Source organism: Adelges cooleyi, unplaced genomic scaffold (assembly GCF_023614345.1).
Source record: "Adelges cooleyi isolate 19-005CV unplaced genomic scaffold, UGA_ACOO_1.1 ACOO_flye_CR_arks_rails_tigmint_CR_PRNA_651, whole genome shotgun sequence".
Taxonomy (NCBI): Eukaryota; Metazoa; Arthropoda; class Insecta; order Hemiptera; family Adelgidae; genus Adelges; species Adelges cooleyi.
In genome coordinates, this window is record NW_026096352.1 from 4442175 (window position 1) to 4468911 (window position 26737).

Here is a 26737-nt window from a genome sequence, read left to right on the forward strand (position 1 = left end):
ATTTAGCAGGCGATTTTTATGTTCTTCGTTTTTTTTGCTATGATAATTGCATATTTAATAAAATTGAATAATGAAACACCTAGATCCGCCCAACTCTTACGCCACTATACTATAGAAAGATTATATGAGCTTTTTTTGTACGGCATTTAATGTAAAATCAATTTAATATAAACACTCTATTTAACTTAAATATAATTGTATAATATTATCTATTAGAATCAGACCAGGACTAAGACACGAAGAAGCCTCAGGCCAAAAAATGTACAGGACACCACAAAAAATTAGTAATGTACATACATAATTTTAGTATAATAACTAATGAATAATAAGTGATGATCTAAACTAAACTATAACACTTCCCCCTCACTAACTCAGGTATTTATTTTACGTTTAATCGATTAAATTTATTTATATATAATCTAATCAAAAGACCACTTCTTCCCCTTAAAAATTGAAAACACATCCTAAAAAGTCATAAATTATTTAAGTATAAAAAATATTATATTGCACATAATTATGTAGAGTGTATTTGGAATTCTTTATAAAATGTACAAGTTATGCAATATTTTTGCTAAGAACATCACTAATAACCTACTCGTCAACTACGATTGTAGGTACTATGCACATGATTAAAAAGTAAAACAAGTACTTTTTACAAGGTCAAGTTCACCTAGTGTGAATCATAAATTATGCAAAACAGTTACTTGTGTATATTAAGGAAAATAAGAAAAAATGATTACGTGTACATAAAAAAAACCAAACATTGTTTTGAAGTCATATCTATAAAACAAAATTTTCCAGCTAATCGTGGTCTTAGCTTTGAATAAATTTTACAATGCAAGTTACAATTTTATGTTTTTTATTACAATAATTTTAATTTTAAACGTAGGTTCTCCTAAACAAGATGTTTGGAAACTAACTGTCGTACTTCATAGGATCATAGTCTATACGAGGGATTTAAAATAGAATTATAATTTTAAACATGGATATTAAGTTTTTGGTCTGGACATACAATCGAAATTTGCGTTACGTTTTTATGTCACGTAATGACTTATGACGTCATTTAATGGCTGAGTCTGGTGTGTTTAGCGCGACCGGTACACAGTTCAATTCCCGTCCGTAATTTTAAACTTTTTGCATTATTTATTCTCTAATTAAAAATTAAAATTATCTCGTATCATTATTATTCTAGAAAGTAATCAAAAATATATCCATGATTTAATGTTTTTCCGCTACAAAACGGAAAAAATTCACAGTTTTATCTCTAAATAAAAATGTTTTCCAAAAAAATGATTTAAACAACAAATGAATTACTTTATGCTATATTCTGCAAAACATTTCTTACTAATTGATACATTTTGGGGTATTCCAAATACACTAAAACTTTTCCAAAAATGTTATATTTTTCTAACAAGTTTTATTTCTTCTTACTCAATCAAATTTTACGTTTACCGATGAGTAATAACATTATTTTACATTTTATTGCCTGGTAAATTAATGTTTAAAAAAAAATTAAAATCCCATATTTTCCAATAAATTGACATTGTTAAGTGACATAGCCACATACAAGATGATTTTGCGGGAAAATTTACAAGGCCATTTTAGGCGGTCTAACGGCTTCCTATTCCTAATGCCCGAGTTAAAATCTGAAATTAAAATATTTTATTATTATTAAAAAAACCAAAAAAATAATGCAGTGATTTTATATCTTGGATGACTTTTTTAAATTTGATAGCCAAAAAGATATTTTTGATATGTGTTCTTCTTTGACATATTTTTTACAAGGTGATTTTTTTTTTGTCTGAGATCATAACAATTTTTTTTCCTGTGGAACGATTTACTCGAGTAACACTTCTATCGATCCGTAATCCTTTACGATTAGTCCCTTGGTAGGTCAAAAACAGAAATGTCCACCCTTTCATCTTCAAATTGAGAAAAACACCCAAAAAAATACATATTTCTAAACTCAAAATTACGACACGCTAAAACTTTATAATAGTCAAATGAGTTCCAATTTGCATAAAATATTGTTAAAAGGGGTGAAAACGTTTTATTTTTTTATCGAATTCGAGCAAAGGCAGATCTAGTGATATAACAGACTATAACATGTATAATAAAAACAAAACAAAAATTACACTGACCGTGAGTTCCTATGTGTAAATCAACAGTCATCAAATATTTGAAAATATTTTTATTATATTGTTAATTATGATACATGGGTATCATAATTAACTACGGCAACAAATTGTTTTAGACAATTCTTATCTATATATATAAAAATGAATGTCTGTTTGTTTGTCCTTTATGCATTAGTACACCATTCATCCGATGGCCATGAAACTTTGGGAAGTTGTTGAGTCCACTCCCGCGAACCTAACTGTTATAGTACTTTTCGAAAATTCCACCCTTAAGGATGACCTCAAACACGAACTTTGTACTTTAAATACGAAATGTAAATAAATTAAATGTTTATTATGTTTGGTAATTACTGTCGATCTTCTGGATTTACATATATGAGTAAAAAATATTGAAAAAAACTAAATAAAAGGATGTTTGCAAGGCTCTATTAAAAGTTTTCACATAGGTATTACATATTTATATTTTAACAGCTTGCGTACGAGTCCGCACACCACGGGATACATTTTTATATTTATGTATCTAAGGTGGCTAGTAAACATATCAAGTTTCTGGCTAATATTTTAGTGTTTTCATAATATCGGGCCCAAAACAGTTCATAGAGAATTTGGCCCAATAAATTTTTGAATTTATTATTCATTTCTATTTTGAACGTTGTGAATACAACATATATGCTCCACCCCCATTCCCAACCCCATCCCTTATCTCTAATCTCCTATCTCTTACCCATATCTCCTTTATTATATCACATAAATGTAACATCCCCATCCCCATTCCACCCCCATCCCCATTCCCACTCTAAGAAGGACATATAAGGATATAAGAATATAGAAGGATATATATATATGGATAAATTTTCGACGTCGGTGTCGATTTTTCCGGTTGTGTTCCAAAGTAAAAACCATATATTTTAGCTCTTTCTCTTATCTCTCTTATCTTATCAGATAAATCAACTGATTTTTTCGTTATGATAACCGGTGTCGATTGTTAATGTCGATTTTTTCGTTTATGTGCCAAAGCAAAGACATAAAAATGTCAATAATTCATATAGACCAATAATACGCTCTGTTCCCACTATGCCCCAACCCCACTGTACTGGCTTTTTTATTTTAATAATTTTATTATCAATATCACTTACGATTTATAAATTAGCATAGGAACATTTTTTAGAGTGATTCTTAAAGACTGTGATTTTTTTTAGATAAACGCCGTTGCATATCACTAGAAATTTAGCAAGTATTAAAATACTCACTGATATGAAATGTAATTTTACTTAAACGTTAGAAATAATGAAATGTGACAAAATAAGTTCATACAGTCAACAGATCTGTTGACAATTAGGCTACAGAAACTTCTATTCACTTATAATTTTAATTATTATTATAACAAAATTATAAATAAATTACAATAATAAAACAAATTAATCTTGACAAATACTTTACTAATATTGTAATATTTATAACAGCTTCACTAATGCATGTATTCACAAACAGCGTCAAAAATTATTTGTTTAAGTTTTTAACTTAAAAAAATTGCAGTTTTTTAGTTTCTCTTGCGATTTTAAACTATATTATTATTTTACATAAATATGTATTTAATAAATAATTATCTTTTTTAGTTATTTTAACTTTATTAACTTACTTATATTACTTATTTTAATTTAAGAATTAAAATAATTTAACTAAATTTTAGTAGATAACTACTAAACCTGTCGATTTATCGATAGCCAGTTTGAAATAATAAATATTTTAGCTATAAGCGATTGAAAGTGCAAAAGGGGATGGATGTGCAATATTGTTTTTATTTATGCGTGCTACTCAGTCGCACTTTCTTTTAAATAGTTAAATAACTAAACTTTTAAATACTTGTAACTCAATACTAGTACTTTGAATAACTGAAAGAGTTATTCAAAACAGACATGGTATTTATCGTTTAAAAAGTTTTTAATGAATTATCATTAAATGTTACCATTTAAGTTTCAAAATGTTATAGAGCATTTCAAAGTACTAAAAAAACAGCTAAAATATTATTTTAAAAAATTATAATATTATAATTATTTTTTTAAACAAATTACTGGCTTTCGTTAAATGAAGTTAAATTCGTTATATAGTTATAGTTCTTTACAATATCATAAAACAATTAGTCTCAAAGATTACATAATTAAGTTACTATATAAATTAAAAACTATAAATTAGTAAATCAGCTTGACGTCAAAAAGATATTAAATGTAATATTTCTGGAACAGTTTTAGAAGAAAGTTTAAATATGAACGTTAAAATAATAAATTGTATGAGTAATAGCAAATTCAAATAAGTTATGTACATTTTTAGATTAAAGTTTAGTTTAGTTCAAATACACTCTTTATATTTCATTATCAAGAGGTCTTTTTACGGGTGGCTGTCTACCTGAGTGAGGAACATGTAGGTATAAAATAGACTGAACACGTATATAAATATACATATCGGTCTGGTGAGTTGCGGCCCAATCTCTAAATGAAGTACGAGTTACATATATGCATATGACATATCAATCTTATATAGATAAATACGAAGATAGGTAACATTATACATCGTGTAGGTATTAATTCTGTGGCATTTAGACAAAAGTAATTTAATTGTATGTAATGTATTTTTTGTAATTGTATTAGTGATGGGAATCCGAAAATCCGGATTTTTCAAAAAAACGCTTTTTAAGTCACTTGAAAATCATATAATTGTTAAATACTATTACAATATAAAGATGTGTACCTAAGTAAAATTTGTTGATAAAAATTAAAAAAAAAAACTCTTAACTTTGTCTATAAAATGTTTTCGGATTCCGGATTTTCGGATTTCAACAAATCCGAAATTCAAAAGCAGTTTATCTCTTTTGTGTTTTGTTTTATTTTCTCATATTTATCAAAAAAATAATTCTTAGATATAGAGCTTTATATTGTAAAATTATTTAACACTTAAATTATTTTTAAGTAACTTAAAAAGCTTTTTTTTTGTGAAAATCCGGATTTTCCGATTCCCATCACTAAATTGTATTTAATTGTATGTAATTTTAATTGTATGTATTTTCTTATGCCTATTTTTATATCAACACCTAATAAAATATTTCAATATTTAGGTATATATTAGTAATCTTAAAAGTATTATTAATAAGAAAAAAACATGTTGGTAGTTATCTTACATCCACGTATTTATTTATTGTACCGGTTATGCCATAATAATAATTTACAATAAATCTACCAACTCTACCTTAAACAACTAGGTATTATAGTACGGAACACTGATTGCGCAAGTACGACCGTATTAGCCGGTTTTTCTGAAAGGTGTAAATTATTGTTGCAAAATATTATCTTAACCGATCAGACATAAATTTAAACTTCGTTGTTGCACAATTTAAAAAATACGGGTTGATATTATGCGATCTGCGATGGATACATGAGAACCATGACCGTTTGGAAGAAACATGATGCCAGTGGTATGTAAGTAACTGGCCAAAAATATATAAATCATCTACCAATTTAAGTGTGATAATACTCACTAAACTTCGACTTTGTATTAGAATTATAAATTCAAATGTATTATTTTTCGTTTTTTTTATACGACTTAACCCTCTAATAGATGGCCTTCTCTCTCTCTTAATATTTTTTGAAAGAACACATTTTAATCAAGCGCTTAAGTTTCAAGTTATCAAGGGATCTCAAGTTTCAATTTCAGCTTTAAGAATCTTTTTTTTTTAATTGTTATTTGTTAACATTTTGGTTAGTCTACATATTGTTATTTTTTAAATTGAAAATTAAAACTTCCTATTACACAAACGTAAGAAAAAAATCCCGAGGAAGTACGTAGAATTATTGAGCTAGGAGTCTGGGGATTACTTTTTTCGAGTAGGCGACCATCGATTGAAGGGATAAATAAAAAATTTTTTTTTTTTTTGACGCAGTCTTAATGTTATACACACACAGCCAGCACACAATATTTAATCGCTATAATGTATTACAGCTATAATTTATTTTTATTAGGCGGGAGGGGATTTAGTAGCCTCTTTCCCCAAATTGTTTACATACTATACAATATATTTAATGACTTAATGTCATTAGTTTTAAGTATTATGGAGTGAGGACATTATAATATTTTCGGTGTTTAAACACACACGCATTGCAGTTAGTGAAATTTCAATTATATTGGTACCTATAATTATCGCATGAATGACCAGTTCGGTTGGTCGCGTTCCAAATGTAATATTATATTATATTATTCATTTTTGTATACATGTTAAATAGGTATAACACGTGTGGCTGAGGATGTCGCCCTTTTACTAGTACAAACCCCGGTCTCTCACCAATAAGCTTTTGCCGCCGTCATCATAGCGCATTTCAGTATCCAACCCGGACGGGTGATAGTGGTCCGATGACGAAAACACGGTTTCCATGTCGAACGCGCCAGGCAGTTGCAGTTATTTTAAGTGAAAAAAAGCACTTTTTACATAATAATAATAATAATAATAAAATTCCTAACGATTATAGTTATTCCGCACACTTCCGGCATAATATTTAAACAGTAATATTATAATTATTTATCATAATAACGTCGTGTACGCTTTGGATAACAGACCGGCCATTCGTTGGATTTACGCGTTCGTCGTCGGCTCGAAACAATGATATTGATTTGTATAGGAAAATAACATTTACATTTAAAAAAAAGATATTATCAAAATATCGCAAAACAGTATGAGTCGCGCGACAAGCGGGATATACCGTACGAGCGGCCGCGCTAAGACTAAACATCAACTGATGAGCATGGCGTTACATAACGATAACGGTGTATAATGTGCATAGACAACGTAAGTAATACTCGACAGTGAACAGTGTGCGGGTGCGTGTGTGAGCGTTGTCGTCGATTTGAAGGACAAGCCGTTATTGTATGGGTTTCTGTTGATGAACAACGCTTTTCCAAATTAACTATATAATAATAGTTCATTTTTGTACGATTAAATCGTCGCCGTATAAATAAATACACAGTGGTAAATATAATCTACAGGCTAAATAAAACGACAGGCCTGATGAAATTGAGTCATATACATCTCGAGCATATTAAATACTTGCATTCAAACACAATACACATTTAATATGATAATCATGCCGTTAACTCGTCCAAAACGTGCAATAAACTATTGTTTGACCCACCTCGAATGAAAGAGATATTTCGATTTCTGAAAACTGCGTTTTTGGCAAACAATAATAATAATAATAAATGATTTTAGTAAACGCAACCGACGAAACGAAAATCAGCTAACACGTCTTAAGAAGGGTTTCTTTTAAATAGCACAAACACATTTGATAAAAGCATTTGTGATGTGCTTTTTCGAGTAGATACCTAGTAAAATAAACATAGACAATGTTAATGAACTTTGAAGTGTGTAACATATTGGCCCACTTAGATTTTAATAATGATTATTAACTTAATCTTAACAGGACGCTACGCCGCCCATTTCTAAGGAGTAAAATATGGAATTTTTTTGCAAAATCTTAATTTAAAAGTTAAACTGTAATATGTAATTATTAGTTTAGTAATTACGACTCTATTTTAGGAGTTAATTTATTTTTCAGACAATTACACTATCCTTCACAACGATTTAAAAAAACAATTCATTTTAACATAGCGATGTTTCGAAGACAATGTTATATCCGATTTTGAAAAAAATAACATGAAATAGTTATAAGTAGTTTTTTTAAAAAAAATAAAGAAATATTATTTTAAATGTTAAATATTAGGTTTGTTAAAAAAAGGATATAATATTGTCTCCAAAATGTTGTCACCTTTCGTTTTAGTTCTGGGTATTTTTGCTCTAAAATCCTCACAGAGCGAATAAAACGTATTCTGCGTAGGTAATAGGTATGTTTAAACGATAGAAAATTGGATGTACAGCATCCTCTTAAATCGTAAAGGTTTAGACTAAATGAATGCTTCCAGTCCCTGTTATAGTTACCGTCAATAAAATGATTGACGGTAAAACTTAGGAAATCTCGATGAGATGAGACGTTAAAAATGTCTGCAGATAAAATTTTTAAAAATTCGTTATTAATTATTTTGTGGACAATAATTAATAATCATTCGAAAATAGTTTATATATTTTTTTTATTCTCCCGAACATAGTTTATTAACCATTCCCCAATTCTTATTATACCGTATGCAGTTTCATTTATAAAATGAGTCTTAATACTCATTTGATAAATATAACTATTTTAAACAATTCCGAACTCAACTATTGTTATGTCTGTAGGTACACCAAAAATGTGTCGCCCCGCTGTAATATCCATGAGTATAGGTATCCTGATTTTTTTTTTTTAAACTTGAATAAACATTCTACAAATAATTATAACGCCACAATAATTAGTTTACTCTATGACAGCGAATCGAATTATCAAATAAAACCTGAACAAGCACATTAGTGATTATTTGTTTAGGGAAGCATAATGCTGTAAACTAAACGCCAACGTATTAGGTTTACCAGCAGAATCTTCATAAAGACCAAGTACGAGGCAATCGATGTTAATTTAATGCATGGTAGACATCCGCCAATAATACAAATCATTATTTGTGATTGTATTGTTGTCTACTGGGATTCGAAGTCAATAAAGTTAATATTACTTTGAGCATTCTTAGAGGAACGAAGCTAAACAATCAGTAAACACTCCCTGGTACTTTGTACAATATAGTGTATTATATATATATATATATACTTTATTTAGTAGGTATATATAATATATTCGTAAAGCCGTGGATGTGTACGGTTAATAATACAATGTACACAAAAACGTGTGGCAAACAATCGACTAGTTAGTCGGTAATATTGTTTTACGCGGTACTATGAAGTAAACCATAATAAAATAAGAACACACCTTTAAAATTATAAATTAGAATTAATAGGTCACATCACTTGCTTACACGCATTGCTCAAGCCTAAATTATTTCAATTAGTTGACACGTGATAATTATATTTGTATACATTGCGCCCCACAAACACTTTAAGTGAACGTCACAAAAAAGATAAGTTTCGCCGTAATTAACGTTAATTATTTAAGAGGTTTGATGGAAATGTACCCATTATCATTTGAAAAGATAACCGTATTTGTCACTTGACCATAATTATTTGTAATTATGATATATTAGTTTAGGCATTTAAAGTTTAAGTTTTAATTGATTTAACCATCGTACTAATTGCCTTTTCCTTCTAGTTTTAGATTTTGAAACAAAGTGAAAAATTAGGTACGTAGCTTACTTTAAAAATACGTATTAACTCTTGTTAAACGTTATTAACACTCTAGCTCAATAATATATAATGACATCGGATAAGTTAAACGCAGTAATACATTTTATTTTTAATACAATTTCATAGTTGCATCGACTTTTATGTTGTTAGCTTAATGTTCGTTGGTGTCAATTATGACTTATTTATCCAGTTTTGGCAGACTAGATTTAATAAACCTAAATCTAATAATTAGTACTCATAGTTGAGGAGAGTTTCTGTATATATGAGCGATAGATTTCCGGAAAGTCGGCAATAACAAGTGAAGAGAATGATGTAGTTATTTTAGAGAATCTTTTTGACTTATAGTACAATAGTATAAGACTTTTTTATCGGAAGAGGTAGCTTGTTACAAGGGAGATTGTTTTTTCATCGTAGTTACTTACATTTTTATTTATTTTGATCAGGCTATATAGTACACTCTACATAATTTATAATTTATAATTATGAAACGAGGATTTCATGGTAGATATTTTTGGAGCAAAATATTACTTTCCAAGAAAGATTTATAGCTTAAGAAAGGGACAAGTTAAACATTTTAAAATATTGGGAAAACACAAAAAGAGAGATTTCTGCTAAACACAAATATTTTTAAAAATATGAAAAATGCAAAAATTGTTTCTTTTTGCATTAGAAATACTTGATATTATTTTTCAGATTTTTAGGCAAGTACTTATTTTGTGTCATTTAAAGTATTTTAAGTAGTCTTTTCTAAATAAAATATGAATAACATGATTGAAAGTACATCAAACGTGTTTTAACACATTCTAGTTAATAGTTTATTTTCCAAATAATACACTCCAAACACCCCTACACAATCGGGTACAACAAATCATGTAGTACTGTTATGTAGTAATCTTATTACACTAAGGTAAATAACTATTACTAAAAGAAGTACTATGGGTTTCCTAAGTGATTTACTGTAATAATAAAATTATGAAAAATTATTTGGGCGAAAAAGGTCTGGTCGAAAATAGAAAAGTAAATTTTGTGTGACCTACCCATAGACCTTAAAACTTGAAAGGCCTGTGAATTTTAATTTCTTGTTAGTTAGTGAGCGACGATAACCTGCCACACCTTTTAAATCAAATAAGAAGTTATTATAATTAATTATTATCATGTTAGTTGTTTGACGACTGTCATCATTATCTGCGTTAAGTTGAGAAAATCAATTTGGCAATGGCAATATTATGGACATTTTGTTTTCATGGTTTGGTGAGAAAGAAATCGAAGAATGGCTTCGCTTGAGCCTTGAGCGATTTCTATTGAGAATAATTTTGTTATCGTCATCAATATAAGTGACAAATAACAAAAACCCAGTGTTCTTGGGTGTAATGTTAGTTTTAATAAATATTAACCTATTATATGAGTAATACCTATTTTATTTTTAACAGAGGAACTTTGTTTAAAACCTTTGGCGGTGGCGCGGCGGCCTAGTTTAAATATCATGATAATACACGATATAGTTATAGAGTTATCGATATCAGAATAATAATAATATGGAGAAAATTAAACGATTAGATTAGCCGAGAACGATAAAGTTTGACCATATTATTATCTGCCAAAACTAGCCAGTTAGCTGATGTATGGCGAATTAATTTAAAAATATTAACTATTGCCTCTATTATTATAATAATATTGTATACTATTATAATATATGACTAAGAGTAGAATAGTTTGGACCTGGTTCGGTCGCCAGGTGACAGATTTTATTTGCACAAAATAAACAAAACAATATTTGTGAAAGGAGTTACCATATTATTTTATTTTTTGTTTGGTGTGAGATTAATTTGTCTTATACAATTTACATACGAACTGGTTATCGTAAAATATTTGGCACGAGTATATTATACAAGTTATTTATAAGATACAAAGAGACACTATATAAAAAGGATTATGTCAATAAAGGTTTCATCTTTAGATTTACTCATATATTTTATTTACATATTAAAATCGTATACATTATAAATTCTTAATAAACGATTTAGGCGTCTACTAGGTACTATAAAACATCAGTCGTCTGAGACATTTCCGGATTAAAGCCAAACAAAATATAGCATACAATAATAACAATATCTATAATTATAATAAATAACTTATAAACTAGAGATTCTTTATATATTCTTTTATTTTCCTATTATAGTGTTTGAATATTTTAGAATAAAACGAAAGTTATTAATAATAGTTAACACATATAATTTCACTTCAGCTGTAGAAAATTTCATAATTAAATTGTATATATTCAATATTAATTATGTTGTTCATCTTATCATATACCTAATTTCCGACGTAAAAAAAAAAAGTAAATTTCTTATCAGCTGTATTTACAGTTTATTAAACGTTTGTTCCTACGCATAAAAATAGTTCTGTAAAAATGTATCCAGTTGCTTTAGACAAGTGTTTTTTTCTTACTCTATCCTTGGGGGTTACAGTTGAACGAATTAGTATAATTTGCACATTTAGTAGTAAAGCTTCATCCTTGTACGGATCATTTTCCAACTTTCTAACAATTAAATCAATTTATTATACCCCGTTTAATTAAAACATTTTTTTAAGTATACTAATTAAGTTAAACAGTTAAACAATTAAGGTACATTTTCCAACCCATCAGAATTATCAATTCTATTCGGACATAATTTATACTAGGGACACTTCACTTATTAACAATTATTTTTTAATTTTTTTTTTTTTTAATTCTCAACTTGAATGCCAAAACTTGGTTACACAAATTCAAAAGTTTTTACGACAGCGGTTAAAATAACCAAGTATACTAGACTTTTAAAAGTATGCCACAAACTATTAGCTCTGACGTAGTTAAGCTACGCAATAACCATATCTTGACAAATAGCAATTCATCAAAATCATTTAAAACGTAAAAATCAAATATTGCATTTGTCATGTTTGATGTTTTGGATCTTGATTACATTATTATAAAAAAATATTCTTTTATTAGTTATTGTAATATCATATTATAGTGTTATAAATAACGCAGTTTTTTAGCTATTTTTGAATACATTTCTGGAGAAACAATTTAAAGTTAAAGATAATTATCTATAATTCATAATTTGACTACAATCTTTACATAAACCTAAGCTGTAGGGTGCTTTGCTCCTTGCCTCCCTCCCGCCCCCCAGTCTAACTCTTCGTGAATTCTTAATTTAATATTCAATATTGACTAAAATGTGATATATATAGCAGTATTTGGCGTCTCTAAAAATAATGTACTCATTCTATTCGTGTTTTTATAATAAATTCACTGAAACTACGATTCTGTTCTCCAAACTTACAATTTACTAAATAAAACCGGTCCTTTCGATAAATATTTCTTAATGTAGAAATCCAAATGTCCTATAAATAATTTTCCCGAAATTAAAATAAAATAAATCTTAAATTAATATATTAAATACTAAATAGCAAGCAGTGCTATGCATTATTTGAATGCAAAGTTATATAATATAAATTTAGATTTATATTAGATAAAGTCTAGATAACAATCTAGATTTTAAAAATTATTATAGCGCCCGCCCTAGATTTCCGTGAATGATTTTAAGGCTTAAATCCATGCATAGTTCAAAATTAAAACAGTAAAAACTAGTGCAGTATAAAAACTGGTGTTAAAAATACCCGGCCAGCTCTCCCAGAACAACGTACATCTGTCGAGGTGAGGTACGTTTTTTTCAATTTACAAGCAAAAAAGCCGTATTGTGCCCTCTTAAAATAAATGTGACCTATTTATTTTTCTAGTTATTCTGTCCGATGATCATGATCGACATCCACGCCAGGTAATTATCAAAAAAATATCGTTGCTGGATGGCTTCTTTTCATGTAAATCAATGCTTTATGTTAACCTCACCACAATGACTTATTGTGGTTTTCCTAATAAAAAAATAATAAAAATTCAGCCCGTTGAACACATTATCTGCTACACGGGACATTTAAGGTAATTCATAATTATTGGCTGAAGTGCCATTGAATCGCTTTTTGTTAAAAGGGCATATGTCACATTTTTTGTTAAAATCGTTTTATTTTGGTTTTCTGTACTTTGTGTACAGGTCCATCATGTGTGTTAAAACGGCACATGTGCTAATGATTATAGCAGAGATATAACATTTTTAATTTTTGTTAAAAAGACACAAGTGCCATTTTAACAAAAATATTCATTAATTTACATACTATTTATGTTTATCATTTTTACCTCGTGGTTATTTCAATTGAGCTCACGGAACTAATCATCAAAAGTAGTGTAGATGAGGAGATATTGTTTTTACAATGATGTTTTTATTTTTTTGTGTCTGGACCCACAATATCTTTTAAGCCGTTGAAAAGATTTCTTCGTGTAGCAACTCTACAGACCAGAAATCGAACCTGGACGGTAGTTTATGTGACCAAAAATTTAAAAAGTTTAGTCCTTTCAAAAGTAGAAAAACACCAACAAAATTTACATATTTTTAAACTTAAAAATGTCTGCGCTCCATAACTTTTTTAAAAATAGTCCAATTAGTTCCAAATTTGTATAGAACATTCTTAAGACATAGTACTACCGATAAATGTTGACAAACCAAACAAATATCATAAGCCCTTTCCCCTAGAACGGGTGTAAACTTAGGGTGTAAAGGGTGTAAACTTTTTATTAATTTTGCATTTTTAGGTGAAGTTTTAGGGTTTTGGGTCTGAAATTAGACCGAAGAAAAATCTAGAATGGGGCTACAGCATAATACATATACGATTTTCTAAAAAATCTGTATTCAAACTTTTTTTTGTATTTAGGAAACCAAAAAAATAAAGTAAAATTACACTTTGACTGTAGTAAATTTTTAGGTTGTTGTGTGCGAGAGAATCGTAGGGCAATACCTACGTGTGTTGAGACGTAGTGGCCGTATAGATTAAGGCGGCGCGGCGGTTGTCTAGTGATTGCAATTTGCAATACCTCCCCGCTATGCATGGCAGAAATATCCTGCGCCCCATTCGGCGACCGAACTAGGTCTTAATATGTAATAGGGCGTACTCCCGGTCAAGACGCCATATTATGTTATAAAAAAAAACCTATGTATCACCAGACGTAAGCCGTAATGTATCATTACGTATTGGAAGTCATTCTGAATCATCATCCTATTTTTTAAAAATATTTAGTGGAATAAGACAATCCCTAGCGATACTTACTGTTATTATTACTAAAGCGTAGAGTATTTACTATTTAACCTATTTGATACGACAATCACCTTGCCTACGATAATTTTAAAAAATGTATACAGTTTAATTTTAAATAAGAAATAAATAGAACAACAAAATATTATTCCTAACATTGTTTAAAAAATAACACTTATGTATATACTCGCACGCGTACACAGAATGCAACTCGTTTAGTATTTGAATGTACATAATAAAAAATATGCACATTAATATAATTAGTGTTGTCTACCTATGAATTTAGGTTTCCACATATTTGTTTATGTTGATGGCGCTAATGGACTATTTTGTTGTTTTCTTTTTATGTATATTAGTCATAAATCATAATAATGAACCTATAAAAATATATTATAAGACTATAACCTACACAGTTATGTTAAAATTGTAATTAATAATAATGTTAATGAAGTATCATAGCATGGTTATTGGTAACTACATTTTTTTCTTACCTGTATATTCTCCACAACGTTTAAACGACTAAATAACTTTCTTTTTTATTTTAAACGTGCGCGTCAGCATTTTACGATTTATGTTTACAATGATGTTATTTATTATTGTGCATGAATACGCTACAACTTTTCATCAGCCGGGCCAATTTCGTCATATAACCAAGGTTACAAATCATAGACCAAAGATATTTTATAAACATTTTTTTTTAATCCACTTCCTAATCAAATTCAATAATAACACCCTAAAATTTGACATTTTTTAACCATTTAATATTTAACAGCACGCTAGAACTTTCTAAAAATAGTCGCAGAGTCCTAAATTTGTTAGTGGTATTAAAGAATATTACTCTAAAGCTATACAGCACTAGAGTTATTATACTATTACATACAGTCAATTAAAAAATTCATAGCACTTTTCTGTAAAACTTTTAATGGGTGTTACTGTCTTTTGGGGGATAGTTTTTTGTACTAGTGGTCGAAAAATTTGGCGGATCTAAGACTGTAGAATCTACTTTTATCCAATAATTATTTATAATCTTTATAGTATTTAACTTTTATTTTTCGAGAAAAAAGTCAAATAATCGAATTAAATGATTATTATAATAATATGTGTTTATAACTGTAGCCTATGCTATATTTCATCATCATCATGTAGCTTAACGGGCCATGAAGGCCCAACGCTGCCATCATGAGATGGTTTCTTGACGAATTCGCTTCCGGGACGGGTCGTCAATCCGTCGCCGGAGAGGGGGATGGCGGTTCCTTTTTACCGGACGATTGCTCGCCCAGCAAACGGAGCGCCTGTGACCGAGTGTCGAACCGACGACAGTGAGCGCTAACACACTGCCGCCTTACCCACTCGGCCACTCCTCCTCTTAATGCTATATTTAATATACATAATATAGTATATTATGCAGTCATTAATATATATATATATATAAAACTTGTAAGTAGTATGTACTTAATTAAAATGAAATGTAAATAGCAACTAATGAATTACTCATTTATTAGTTGTTCTTATGTAACACAAATACAGGCTCAATATTTTTAATTGCCTGCAAAACCCAAATTTTAAATAAATAGTCGTAAAATGATGTTTATCTAGGTGTAATATTTAATATTAGAGCTATTATGTAAATACGTACACTATTTTATTATATTTTCAATCGATATTTCTATTTAGATACGCTGTTTAGTCTTTTGTCATTAAAAAAACACCTTACTTTGCATTAAATATTATCACTTATCAGACTTTACATTTTTTATGCATAGTATGCGTAGATATATGGATTTCTCTGTCTGTAATTTCAAGTGTTTTTTTTTAAATTGTTAAATGTACAGAAGACCAAAACTTTATAATTTATAAATCCATAAATATTCTAATAAACATTAAATTTGTAACCGCTAACTCTTTAAAAGCCATTTATGTCGTTGTATAATTTTCGTTTCTACATAGTGAAAATTAAATTGCATTGACTTAGAGTGTTTTAATGTGTCGTACAAAAAACAATAATTTAAAAAGTCCTTATAAATACCATTCCAACTTATGACCATTGTAAAACTTAGAAAATTATTGTCGTTCATTATTTAATAACACAGTGTTGTTCTTGAATATAGTTATTGCTGCAATGTTAAATTTAATTAAAAAATAATTGTCTATTTATTCGGCATAAATTAAGTCATTAGTCATTAAGCGGAATATGTGATTCAAATTAAAATAATACTATCATAAATTTAATTAGATATTTAGGCAAATACAAGTTATTTCCACCGATAAAAATAATTTAGTTGCGCATTTTAATTTTAGGTGAATTTATTTCTGTTTAATGTAATTTTGTTAAAATTTCCACCAAACTAATATTTGTTTTTTAAAAATGTACTTAAATTGTTATGTTTTTATTCATATTATTTAGAAAAATATGTTCATATATTACTTATATCTTAAATCAATATTTTGTGTTTATCTAATATTTTCACTATATGAATGTTAAATGTTTAAAAAGTTTTATCTAACGTTAAAAAACTGATAATTCCTCATTTATTTTAAAAGAACTAGGATTTGGAGGTAATTTCTTTTTTAAAAAGGAAACGAGGAACTACGAGTACTAAACAAATTCCTTGAAAAGGAACACTGTAATTTATTATATTATTGTATGCTGTGTAATTTGTTGTGACTTGTAAATAGAGTTTTATACAACTTAATGTTTAAGAGGCTTGCTTTAATCTAACTTAGAATAAAAATGTCAATGAGTGTGAGCTTAGAAAAAAGTAATTTTGTTTGCGCGTTAGTTGATTACAATTTTTTTTTTAAATAATATAAAGAAATCTAAGGAAAGATTACCAAAATGTAAGCAAATTTATTTTATATGTTGACTCAAGATTGAGAACTAAACCAAATACTCCACATAGAAGTACAGAAATACTAGTATTTCTGTATTTAGTTGTATACATGTAAAGAATATACAATTTACGCATTGATATTTTGAAATACATTTTATGTACAAATCCCTTCCTCCTTGGACATTTTATGGTTATATTTATTTTTCTGACTTATTAGATGAAAAGTGATAAAGAATAAATTTAAGGCGGATTGTACATATGTGTACATTTTAAAATATTTAATTCAAATAATACAATCGTACATAAGTAGTATTAAAATTAGTTGCAATTAAGGGGCTTGTTACGATTTGATCCCCTCCTTCTTGTGTATCTTTAAAAAAAACTGCAATCGCTTACGTGTACCTACAACCATTATTGATAATATTAATAATAATATGTATTATAGTAGTCCTTACCATGGTCGTGGGCGACTGAAACACATCCGAAGACGAACGCATTGCGAACTCAGCGTCGAGCCTGCTGGACTGCATGTGAACGAAAGACCAAAGATTCGTATGAATGCTGTGAGGAGAGTTAAAGGCGATGGGAAAAACCGCTACCGGCCGTTGTCACTTATGGCATCACCAAGGTCGAGAGGATCAACGAGCCGTGCACATCACTTTGCGCCCGACCGACTTCTGAGTACTGAAAAACCTACTGCAGTTGGGCGGTTTTTTTTAAAGCATACTTCATCGTGTTATGCATAAAAACGAAACTAAACAAAAATGAATAAATATTAGTTATTACTAACAAAACTCGTTGGAAGTGAATAGAACATAAACGGCCCGGCGACCACCATCGAACCGACGACAAACGAAAACAGTAACTCGATACAACTGCAATGCAAAAAGATTATATTATATTTTTTCTTGTTTGGAAATATTATGCCTAAGCGTTGACCACGACAAATCGGAATGCTGGTAAACGTAAGCAGGTGTGGACGCCGAGATCGGGAGAGTGTTACTACAGCAGGCTGAGTGAAAGTATTTCTTTAACTGCCGGTACGATATATACGTTATTATATCACGGTAAATAGTGAAAGTGCAAGTCTACATACGATATTATAAAATTTGAATGATATTTGTATCGCCTTCCGTGTGCATTAGTAATTAGTATACATACTTTAAACAATACAAGTGAATCGGTCGTTTGAGAAACACCGGCATATATTTTTCTTAGGTGATAGTACATAATATCATATTATATTGATACAATTTGTTCATTGAAGCCAATACAAATTAACGTAGGAAAACAAGTTTTAAATTTTATTTGGTATAATGTGGCAAATTGTTCGAAGAAATTTACCTTTGCCATATTTCAACCACTAAAAGATAGATATATTCAATCAATTCACTTCCTTCCATTTTTAGCAGTTTTCCATTGACGCTTTATTATTTTTTAATTTATTTATTTGCTTCTGTAATTCAACCTTTGCAGGCGCTACACTATCAATACTAACTCTATTAAACTCCGTTAATTGAAAAGGATTCTCTGGGTCATCGGCCATCGCAGTTAAGCAGTAGACTAAAATAATTAACCCACGTCTCACTTACTCACTAATGACTCATCCACTGTAATTAGAGTTCCGTTTTAATTTTTTAAGATACTCTCCTACTTCCTAGCGTTTAAATTCATTATTAAAAGTGACTATACTTTATGTTATTTACAAGTTACATTATATTGTATTTATAGGAATTGTACTAGCAAGTTTTATTCATCGATTTCCAATTATTTGATTTATAATTTTAAATAATAATTTCAGGAGTTAATTTAACATTTTTTTCCAACACTTTTTACGTTTAAATGGAATACCACGACGGTATTATGATTATCCAAATATTTATATGACTTAAAATATTTTATCATCAAATGCTCTATTATTTCTATATTTAGAATTATAATACTAATATATTGTATTAGAAATCATTTAAAAAAATTATATTAATCTAAATGAATAAATAAATTAAAGTAAATTAAAAACAACTCAATTGACTGATTTCGTAATATATGGTTACCTCCGAGTAAACATAAATATTCTAAACTATCTATAATTCCTAAATTATATTATGGCAGAAAAATGCAATGAACTTAAAATTAATTTAAACACGAATAAAAATAATTTTTCATAATATAAACTCCTCTCTTATAGAACAATTATTTTTTTCCATGATCACACAATTTGTATTATTTAATTATTATACAAATTATTTTTATAATATTTTTTTAATAAAAATATTAGTTTTTAAATTTCAGAAAATCAATTTATTAAAATAATTTAAACATCTATACCACCTTTTATTCTTATCATTATTGAAATACCATACAACACCTATCATACCTAATAGACGAAACTGAATTACTTAATCGTCAATTATAACAATTACAATTTTTGGACATTAATGATCTTGATCATATGAATATTTAGACTTAATAAATATATAATTTGAATCTTATATTCAAGGACTTTTAAATAGACAATATTTTCAGTGTGTGCGTTAGTGAGCTATGAATGTGTGTGCGTGGTAAAAGTTCATTATTGTGTGATTTCCATGTCACTTCACAATACAGTCTTCTACTGTAGATTAATTCGACAAACTGTCAACTGTGGCTATACTTAAAGAAACAATTAAAATAACAACTAACATATTAATACATAGCGTATATAACATGATTATTGCAATTAGACCCTCATAGATTACCTTCAATATTTTTGCGTTTATAAAACGATAAATAATAACTACTGTAAATAATTGTTATAAATCAATTTTTTTTAAAACAAATATTTCATATGGTATTCATTATAATATTATATTATATTTCCGAAAAACTAATCAGAATAATTAAGTTTCAATTATTATTCATCCATCATATTAGATTTCAATTAGCAGCATGTAATCGACATATTGTAGACGTAATTTGGTGATTTTTATATATATATATATATATATAATATTTATTGATGAAATAATTAAATAACTAATCTTATAAATACATATATGTACAAAGTATATTTGATATAAAATTAAAAAAACTATATTAAATTATTATATTTAATTTAGTAATCATAATTAATCTATACATAATAACTATAATAATAATGGTTTTAATTATAATATTTCCCGAATTATAATAATCAATTTACAAATACAATTTTACTATAATAAATTAGCCCCAAGTCAAAGTGGATTTGACCTATTTAATAAATCACGAATCCCATTGTAAAAAATTCAAATTTAAAAATCATAATTTTACAATTTTCTATAAATTAATTTTTGGATCATTAAATTGAAAATGTAAAGGATAATTGTTAAAATATAAAAAAACCATTAATTTGCTATTCAAAATTATTTAATTCAATTTATCTTAAATTTTAAATAAAAATTAAAAGTAAATAATTACATATTAGTTTCGACTTAATAAAGTATTAAAATATTTAGTCCTTATTAAAATTAAAATAATGGAAACCGAAATAATGGTTTATTACTGTTGATAATAATATTGAATTTTAAAAAGTTTATTAAAAAAGAAGCTGCTATCTATTTTTAAAGTAATTTTGTTTAATTTTTATTATGCCTTCATAGGGCACCAAATACATAATATTACTTATAATTTATTCACCTAAATTAATTTCATCAAATAATAATTAACATTGATTCAAGGGTATTATTAAATATCAACATTTTATGAATAAATATTAAATAACAAAATAATGTTGACCTATTTTATTTTAATATTATTTATAAGAGTTATGGGGCAAATTTTCTTTTAATAGAGGCGAGAACAAAAAGCGCTATATAAATTCACTTTATTGGACACCCTTTCTTAAAACATTATAGTATTTTTTACGCTAATTAAGAATCTGAAGTCAAAATTAGGCGGAATTAAAAAATCACTTTAAAATGGCAAAAAAAGGGTGACCGGTAAAGTGAATTTGTTCCCAAAAGCGTTTAGGAACCGTTGTTATAAAAGAAAAAATGTTAACAGACAAGATAATACTGATACGAAAGGATAGTTTATTATTGCGCATGCAAATTTAATAATATAATAATTATGTGTTTATTGCACTATTGTAGTTAATAATCTATATAATAAAATCTAAAATAAAAATTTAGTAACAACTATTGCTGCAATCCAACAGCAAAACAAAAGCAACATAAGTACTTAATACAAAAGCAAAACTCAAGGACTATACAAAATGTACAGTTCGAGTCTAGGCTTGATCTGGACGAACCGTAAGCACGCAGTATTCTTAAACTGAAAACTACGATGTAGAGAAGATTCCCTCTACATCGTGCTGAAAACTAATTTGAAACAAAATATATCTATGACACTGAGTTACCCAGGTAGACAAAAGTCGTACCAACCCACTAACATTATTGTAAACATGTTGGTACTGTAAAATTTTCGTCGTTCAAAATAAAAAAAACAAAACCATATTTTGGTTATTATTAGATATAAACAAAGCGATTCATTTATGACTAGTCAAGTAATCTAACCTGTCACTACTCACTTTTCAATTAATAAAAGTTACAAAACGTGTATTTGCGAATACTTTTTTACAAATAGTGTTTTAAAATTTGACTAAAATTTAAAGTATTAACATGCTGTCTCCATTGTGCGTTGTCAACGGCTGTAATAGTGCGAAAGGCATATTAAAACATAGGTTCCCTAAAAATGATACTCCTCATTTTCTTACATGGGTAAGACGAACAAACAATAGAAAGTTGCTGAAAATGACACATGAACAGATTTATAACTCATATGTCATGTGTGATTTGCATTTCGAGTCGTCATGTCACAGCCCAGGTACACAGCAGCTTAAGCATAATTCTGTACTGACATTATTATTACCGGAAGGTAAGTTAATTTATATATCATTTATATTCAATTTAATAACATAAATAAAATACATTATTTTGTTCGGGCCCTTTTTATCTAAAGTACTTTTATAATTGAAACTTTAGTGTATACCATATATACTATAGTAGGTATAATGGACTGTAATTATTATAAACTGTAACATAATATTATACATAAGTTGGTAAGTACCCAAAAAATTAAAAGTTAAAATAGCTATAAACTACAATATACAATAACTAATGTGGGTAATTATGGAGAATAAGAATTTAAGCTACTTAAAACACTGTATGAATAAATAAGCTTCCCATATTTGTACTTCTCAAAAGTTTTAACTTTTTGTGTAAAGTAGCATATTACAATATATTTTTCTTAGGTACCTACTTATCGTCAGTCTAATTCATAAAAGGCGTATCTCCAAAATTTTCAATTTTTTTTCTGTAGTATAGGAAAAAATCCATTTTTTTCATTATTCATTTTCAGATTTATATTAATCTAGTATATTATTCTATTATACTTTCAAATATGTATGAGTATACCTGTGAACATACATTTCCAAATATTTTGGTACTTTCAATATTAACCTAATAATAACTTAATATAGGTCACCATAGTAACTTATATTTTTTAACAATATTTTTTAAAAAGGTAAAGTAAAACATTTAAGCTAAAAACTAGAAAAATAATAAATAATGAACACTTCTTAGTTCTTGGTCAGTAAAATTAAACAGAATCCTTACTCCATTGAAAAACCTGGAAGTGACAGGGAATTTTATTGATTGTTGGATATAATATATTTTAATTATTTTCACCCATATAATGCCCGAATGGATGTTTACTTTAGAAGAAGACATGTTTTGATTTTTAATTTTATTATTTAAAGGATTAAATGGTAGGTATGTTAAAAATACACAAATTTAATACCATTTAAAATTTTTATATTGTATTTTAACTTTTAATTATTTGGTTACTTAATAGTTAATAATAACCAAATACATATTATAAAAGTACCTAATTTCATTTAATGAATTATTAAAAATTTGGTTACAGTATTAATTACTTATATTAAGATAATTTTATGTTATTTATTTTTTTAGCATTAGATGAATTGTATGAAACCACTTTGTTGGATGATCCCACTAGCCAAAACTCTAGTTTAGAAATCAGTCAGGCAAAAAAAGTCATTCCTATAAATTGCACAGATAATTTGACTGGTAAATATTTTGAATATTTCAATTAAAATACAAAAATTATTGGTACTAAATATGTTTTTTTTTAGCATCAGATGAATTGTGTGGAACCTCTTTGTTGGATGATCCCACTAGCCAAAACTCTAGTTTAGAAATCAGTCTGGCAAAAAAAGTCATTCCTATAGTTTGCACAGATAATTTAACTGGTAAATATTTTGAATAATTCAATTAAAAAACAAAAATTATTGGTACTGTAACGTATACAAAATATGTATTATAATATTTAACGTAGTTTAATTTATTATTTAATTATTTGTCAACAGGAAAAAATAAATACAAAGGAAGTATATTCAGAGCTATAAATGTAAGAAGAAGAGTTGAATTAACACCAAAAAAGGCTCGTTTATATGATGCGCTTAAGGAAGCTAAAAAGCATAATTCTTTGTTAATTCATAGAAATATTGCCTTTAAAACCCGCTTGCTTCAGGCGGAAAAATACATGGAAGACCATAAGAAGTCTCTAAGAAACTTGAATGATGTCACGTGCAATTTCATTGAGTGCCAAATCAGAACCCAATCCAAAAAGTTTCGTGGAAGGCGGTTTTCATTAAACGATAAAGTGTTTGCGCTATCATTGTTTAAGGAGAGTGGTAAAGCCTACAGGTTATTACAAAAAGTATTCGCTCTCCCATCAGGAAGCTCATTAATGAAACTTTTGAAAAAAATCTCCTTTTAACCAGGAATAAACAAAAAAATTTTCCAACAACTTAAAATAACTGTGCAAAAAATTAAAAATCCATTGGATAAATATTGTACAGTTTTGTTTGATGAAATTTCATTATCTGCTGGTCTACAATATATTCCAACGTATGATAAAATTATAGGGTTTGAAGATCTCGGTGATGAAGAAAGAAAACCATTATTTGCTGACAAAGCATTAACATTTATGGTCAGAGGTGTTCGAAAGAAGTTTAAGCAACCAGTAGCTTTTATGTTAACAAACAGCACTATGAAAACTACAAATTTAGTGAATGTAATTAAGGAAGTTGTCCAAGCCGTTCAGTCCACCGGACTTAAGGTAATTGCACTTATATGTGACCAAGCAAGTACAAACGTGGCTGCTATAAACATTTTAAAATCCGAAACAATCGCAAAATATGCCAAACAGGGTAAAGAAAAAAGAAATTTTGGATTTGAATTGGGTGGTCAAGAAATTGTGCCATTATATGATCCTCCGCATCTCTTAAAATGTATGCGAAATAATTTGTTAACAAAACATTTAACATTTTGGGACAAAGATGGCAAAACTAGAATTGCCAAATGGGGTCATATAGTTCAACTATACGAGTTGGATAAAAATTAATGTGTGATTGGTGATAGAATAAATCCAAAATTGACTGATGCACATGTGTATGCAGATCGTATGAAAAAGATGAAGGTTTCCCATGCCGCTCAGATATTTAGCCAACGAGTTGGCTCCATTATGAAAATGTTGGCAACTTTGTCAAGTATGTTACACTATATTTTATTTTATTGTATTATTATTACTTAACATTAAAATTTATTTTTATTGGTTTGTTTTAGGAGAAGCAGAGGACAGTAAATTTGATTCATCTGCTGAAGATACTGGTCTACTTAGTCTTTTTATGGACAAACTTTTTGATAGCGTGAATGGTAGCATAGTTTCCCCACCAGCTGGTAAAATTTTGAGATGTGCAGTAACAAAGACATCTGCACACTGGGACTTATGGAATGAGGCATTGCGCACACTTGAAACTATGAAGTTCAATTGCAAAACAAAAAAGTAGTTTCTATAAAAAATTGGACCGAAACTATTAAAGGAATAAAATATCTTACTAAAAATTTATTAGAAAAAGGATTCAATTTTGTAATGTTACGAAATTTTAATCAAGATCCAATTGAGAATTTCTTTTGCTGCATTAGAAGTCATGGCTTATGAAATAATAATCCATCATGTTCTAGTTTCATATCTTCATTTAAATCTTTATTAATTAGTAATTTAACAACTAGCCATTCAGTAGGGTCAAACTGTGAACAGGATGATTGTTATGGTGTTTTAGATAGTCTAAAAGAATTTTTGACGTTAGATGAGCCGACTGAGGAGGAAACTAAGGAAACTTTTCTAGAACAAAATCAATCGTCTAGCAATACAACGAGAACTGTGTCTTATACCAATCAAATATCCAACATTTATCCTTCAGAAATACAGAAAAATACTAGGTCATATGTTACAGGGTGGATTATTAAAAAAATTAAGCCATGTTTAAATAATTGTAAAATATGTATTTATAAATTAACTTCTCATAAATTCCTTAGTGAACATAGATTTATAAAATCTTTTGAATATGAAAACTGTAACTTAAATTATCCTAAAACTAAAGCTTCAAATTTATATGGTTATCTGATACATTTATTCAATTTACATATATCCGATGTAATTGACAAGTCAAATGTAAAAAAAGAAATTATTTTGATCCTTAAAAATTATATTAATTCCGAGTCATTACATTGTGTCCCAAGCATAACTTATTTGATATATTCTTAAAAACTTCTGTTCAATTATTAATTTTTTCATTTGTTAAAGAAATAAATTGCATTTTAAAAATAGGAGACAAACACAAAAGTACAAATAATAATATAAAAATTGCTGCCATAAAATATTATACAAAATACAAGTCTAAATTTGCCAAAATTAATTCTACGAAATTTGGAGATAAATGATTTTATTTATTTATATTTTTTGTATTGAAAAATCAGCAAAAAATGATGTTATATAATGTTATATTATTGGCATTCTTTTTTATCCAATTCATATAATTTAATTGATATGTCTCAACAAGTAATAATACTCTTAAACTTTATTTTGAAATTTATTAAACTGCAATTCTTATCAATTATCTAACATTTTTAAAAAAATTATCTTTCTGGAATCACCAATTGAGTTATATTTATGTGATATGTTTTATTATCAAAATATACATGTCTTATGTTTTAATGTTTTAAATAAATATTAATGTTAATTGTTTTAAACCTGTTTAATGAATAAGTTTTACTGAGTTTTACCGTATACATTGTCATATATTATTTTACAAAAGTATATTGTAATATTGTATGTATCTCACTGAAAATAAATACTATTTTATAAACGTGACTTCAATGGTTATTATTTGATAGTGTTTAATAAATTATTTAGGTTTCAACAAAAAATATAAACAAAAA

The 26737-nt window shown here is 27.9% G+C and overlaps 1 protein-coding gene and 1 pseudogene across 3 annotated transcripts in view; one reads left to right on the forward strand and one right to left on the reverse strand.

Moving 5' to 3' along the window:
• The window catches only part of LOC126844184 (venom dipeptidyl peptidase 4), a 32355-nt gene extending 13946 nt beyond the window's left edge, over positions 1-18409 (reverse strand). Inside the window, exons 1-2 of one of the 3 annotated variants that reach the window (XM_050582136.1) lie at positions 18202-18409; positions 17867-18107 (exon numbers count right to left, since the gene is read on the reverse strand). In XM_050582136.1, the coding sequence (XP_050438093.1) occupies positions 17867-17941 (75 nt within the window). In that variant the 5' untranslated portion in view covers positions 17942-18107; positions 18202-18409. Of the gene's footprint in view, positions 1-6468; positions 6927-17866 lie in introns of those variants that run through there. The other 2 variants (XM_050582135.1, XM_050582134.1) reach the window with 2 other exon arrangements.
• Positions 18410-24980: 6571 nt separating this feature from the next.
• On the forward strand, positions 24981-26159 carry LOC126844748 (uncharacterized; annotated as a pseudogene).
• The last annotated feature ends 578 nt before the right edge of the window (positions 26160-26737 follow it).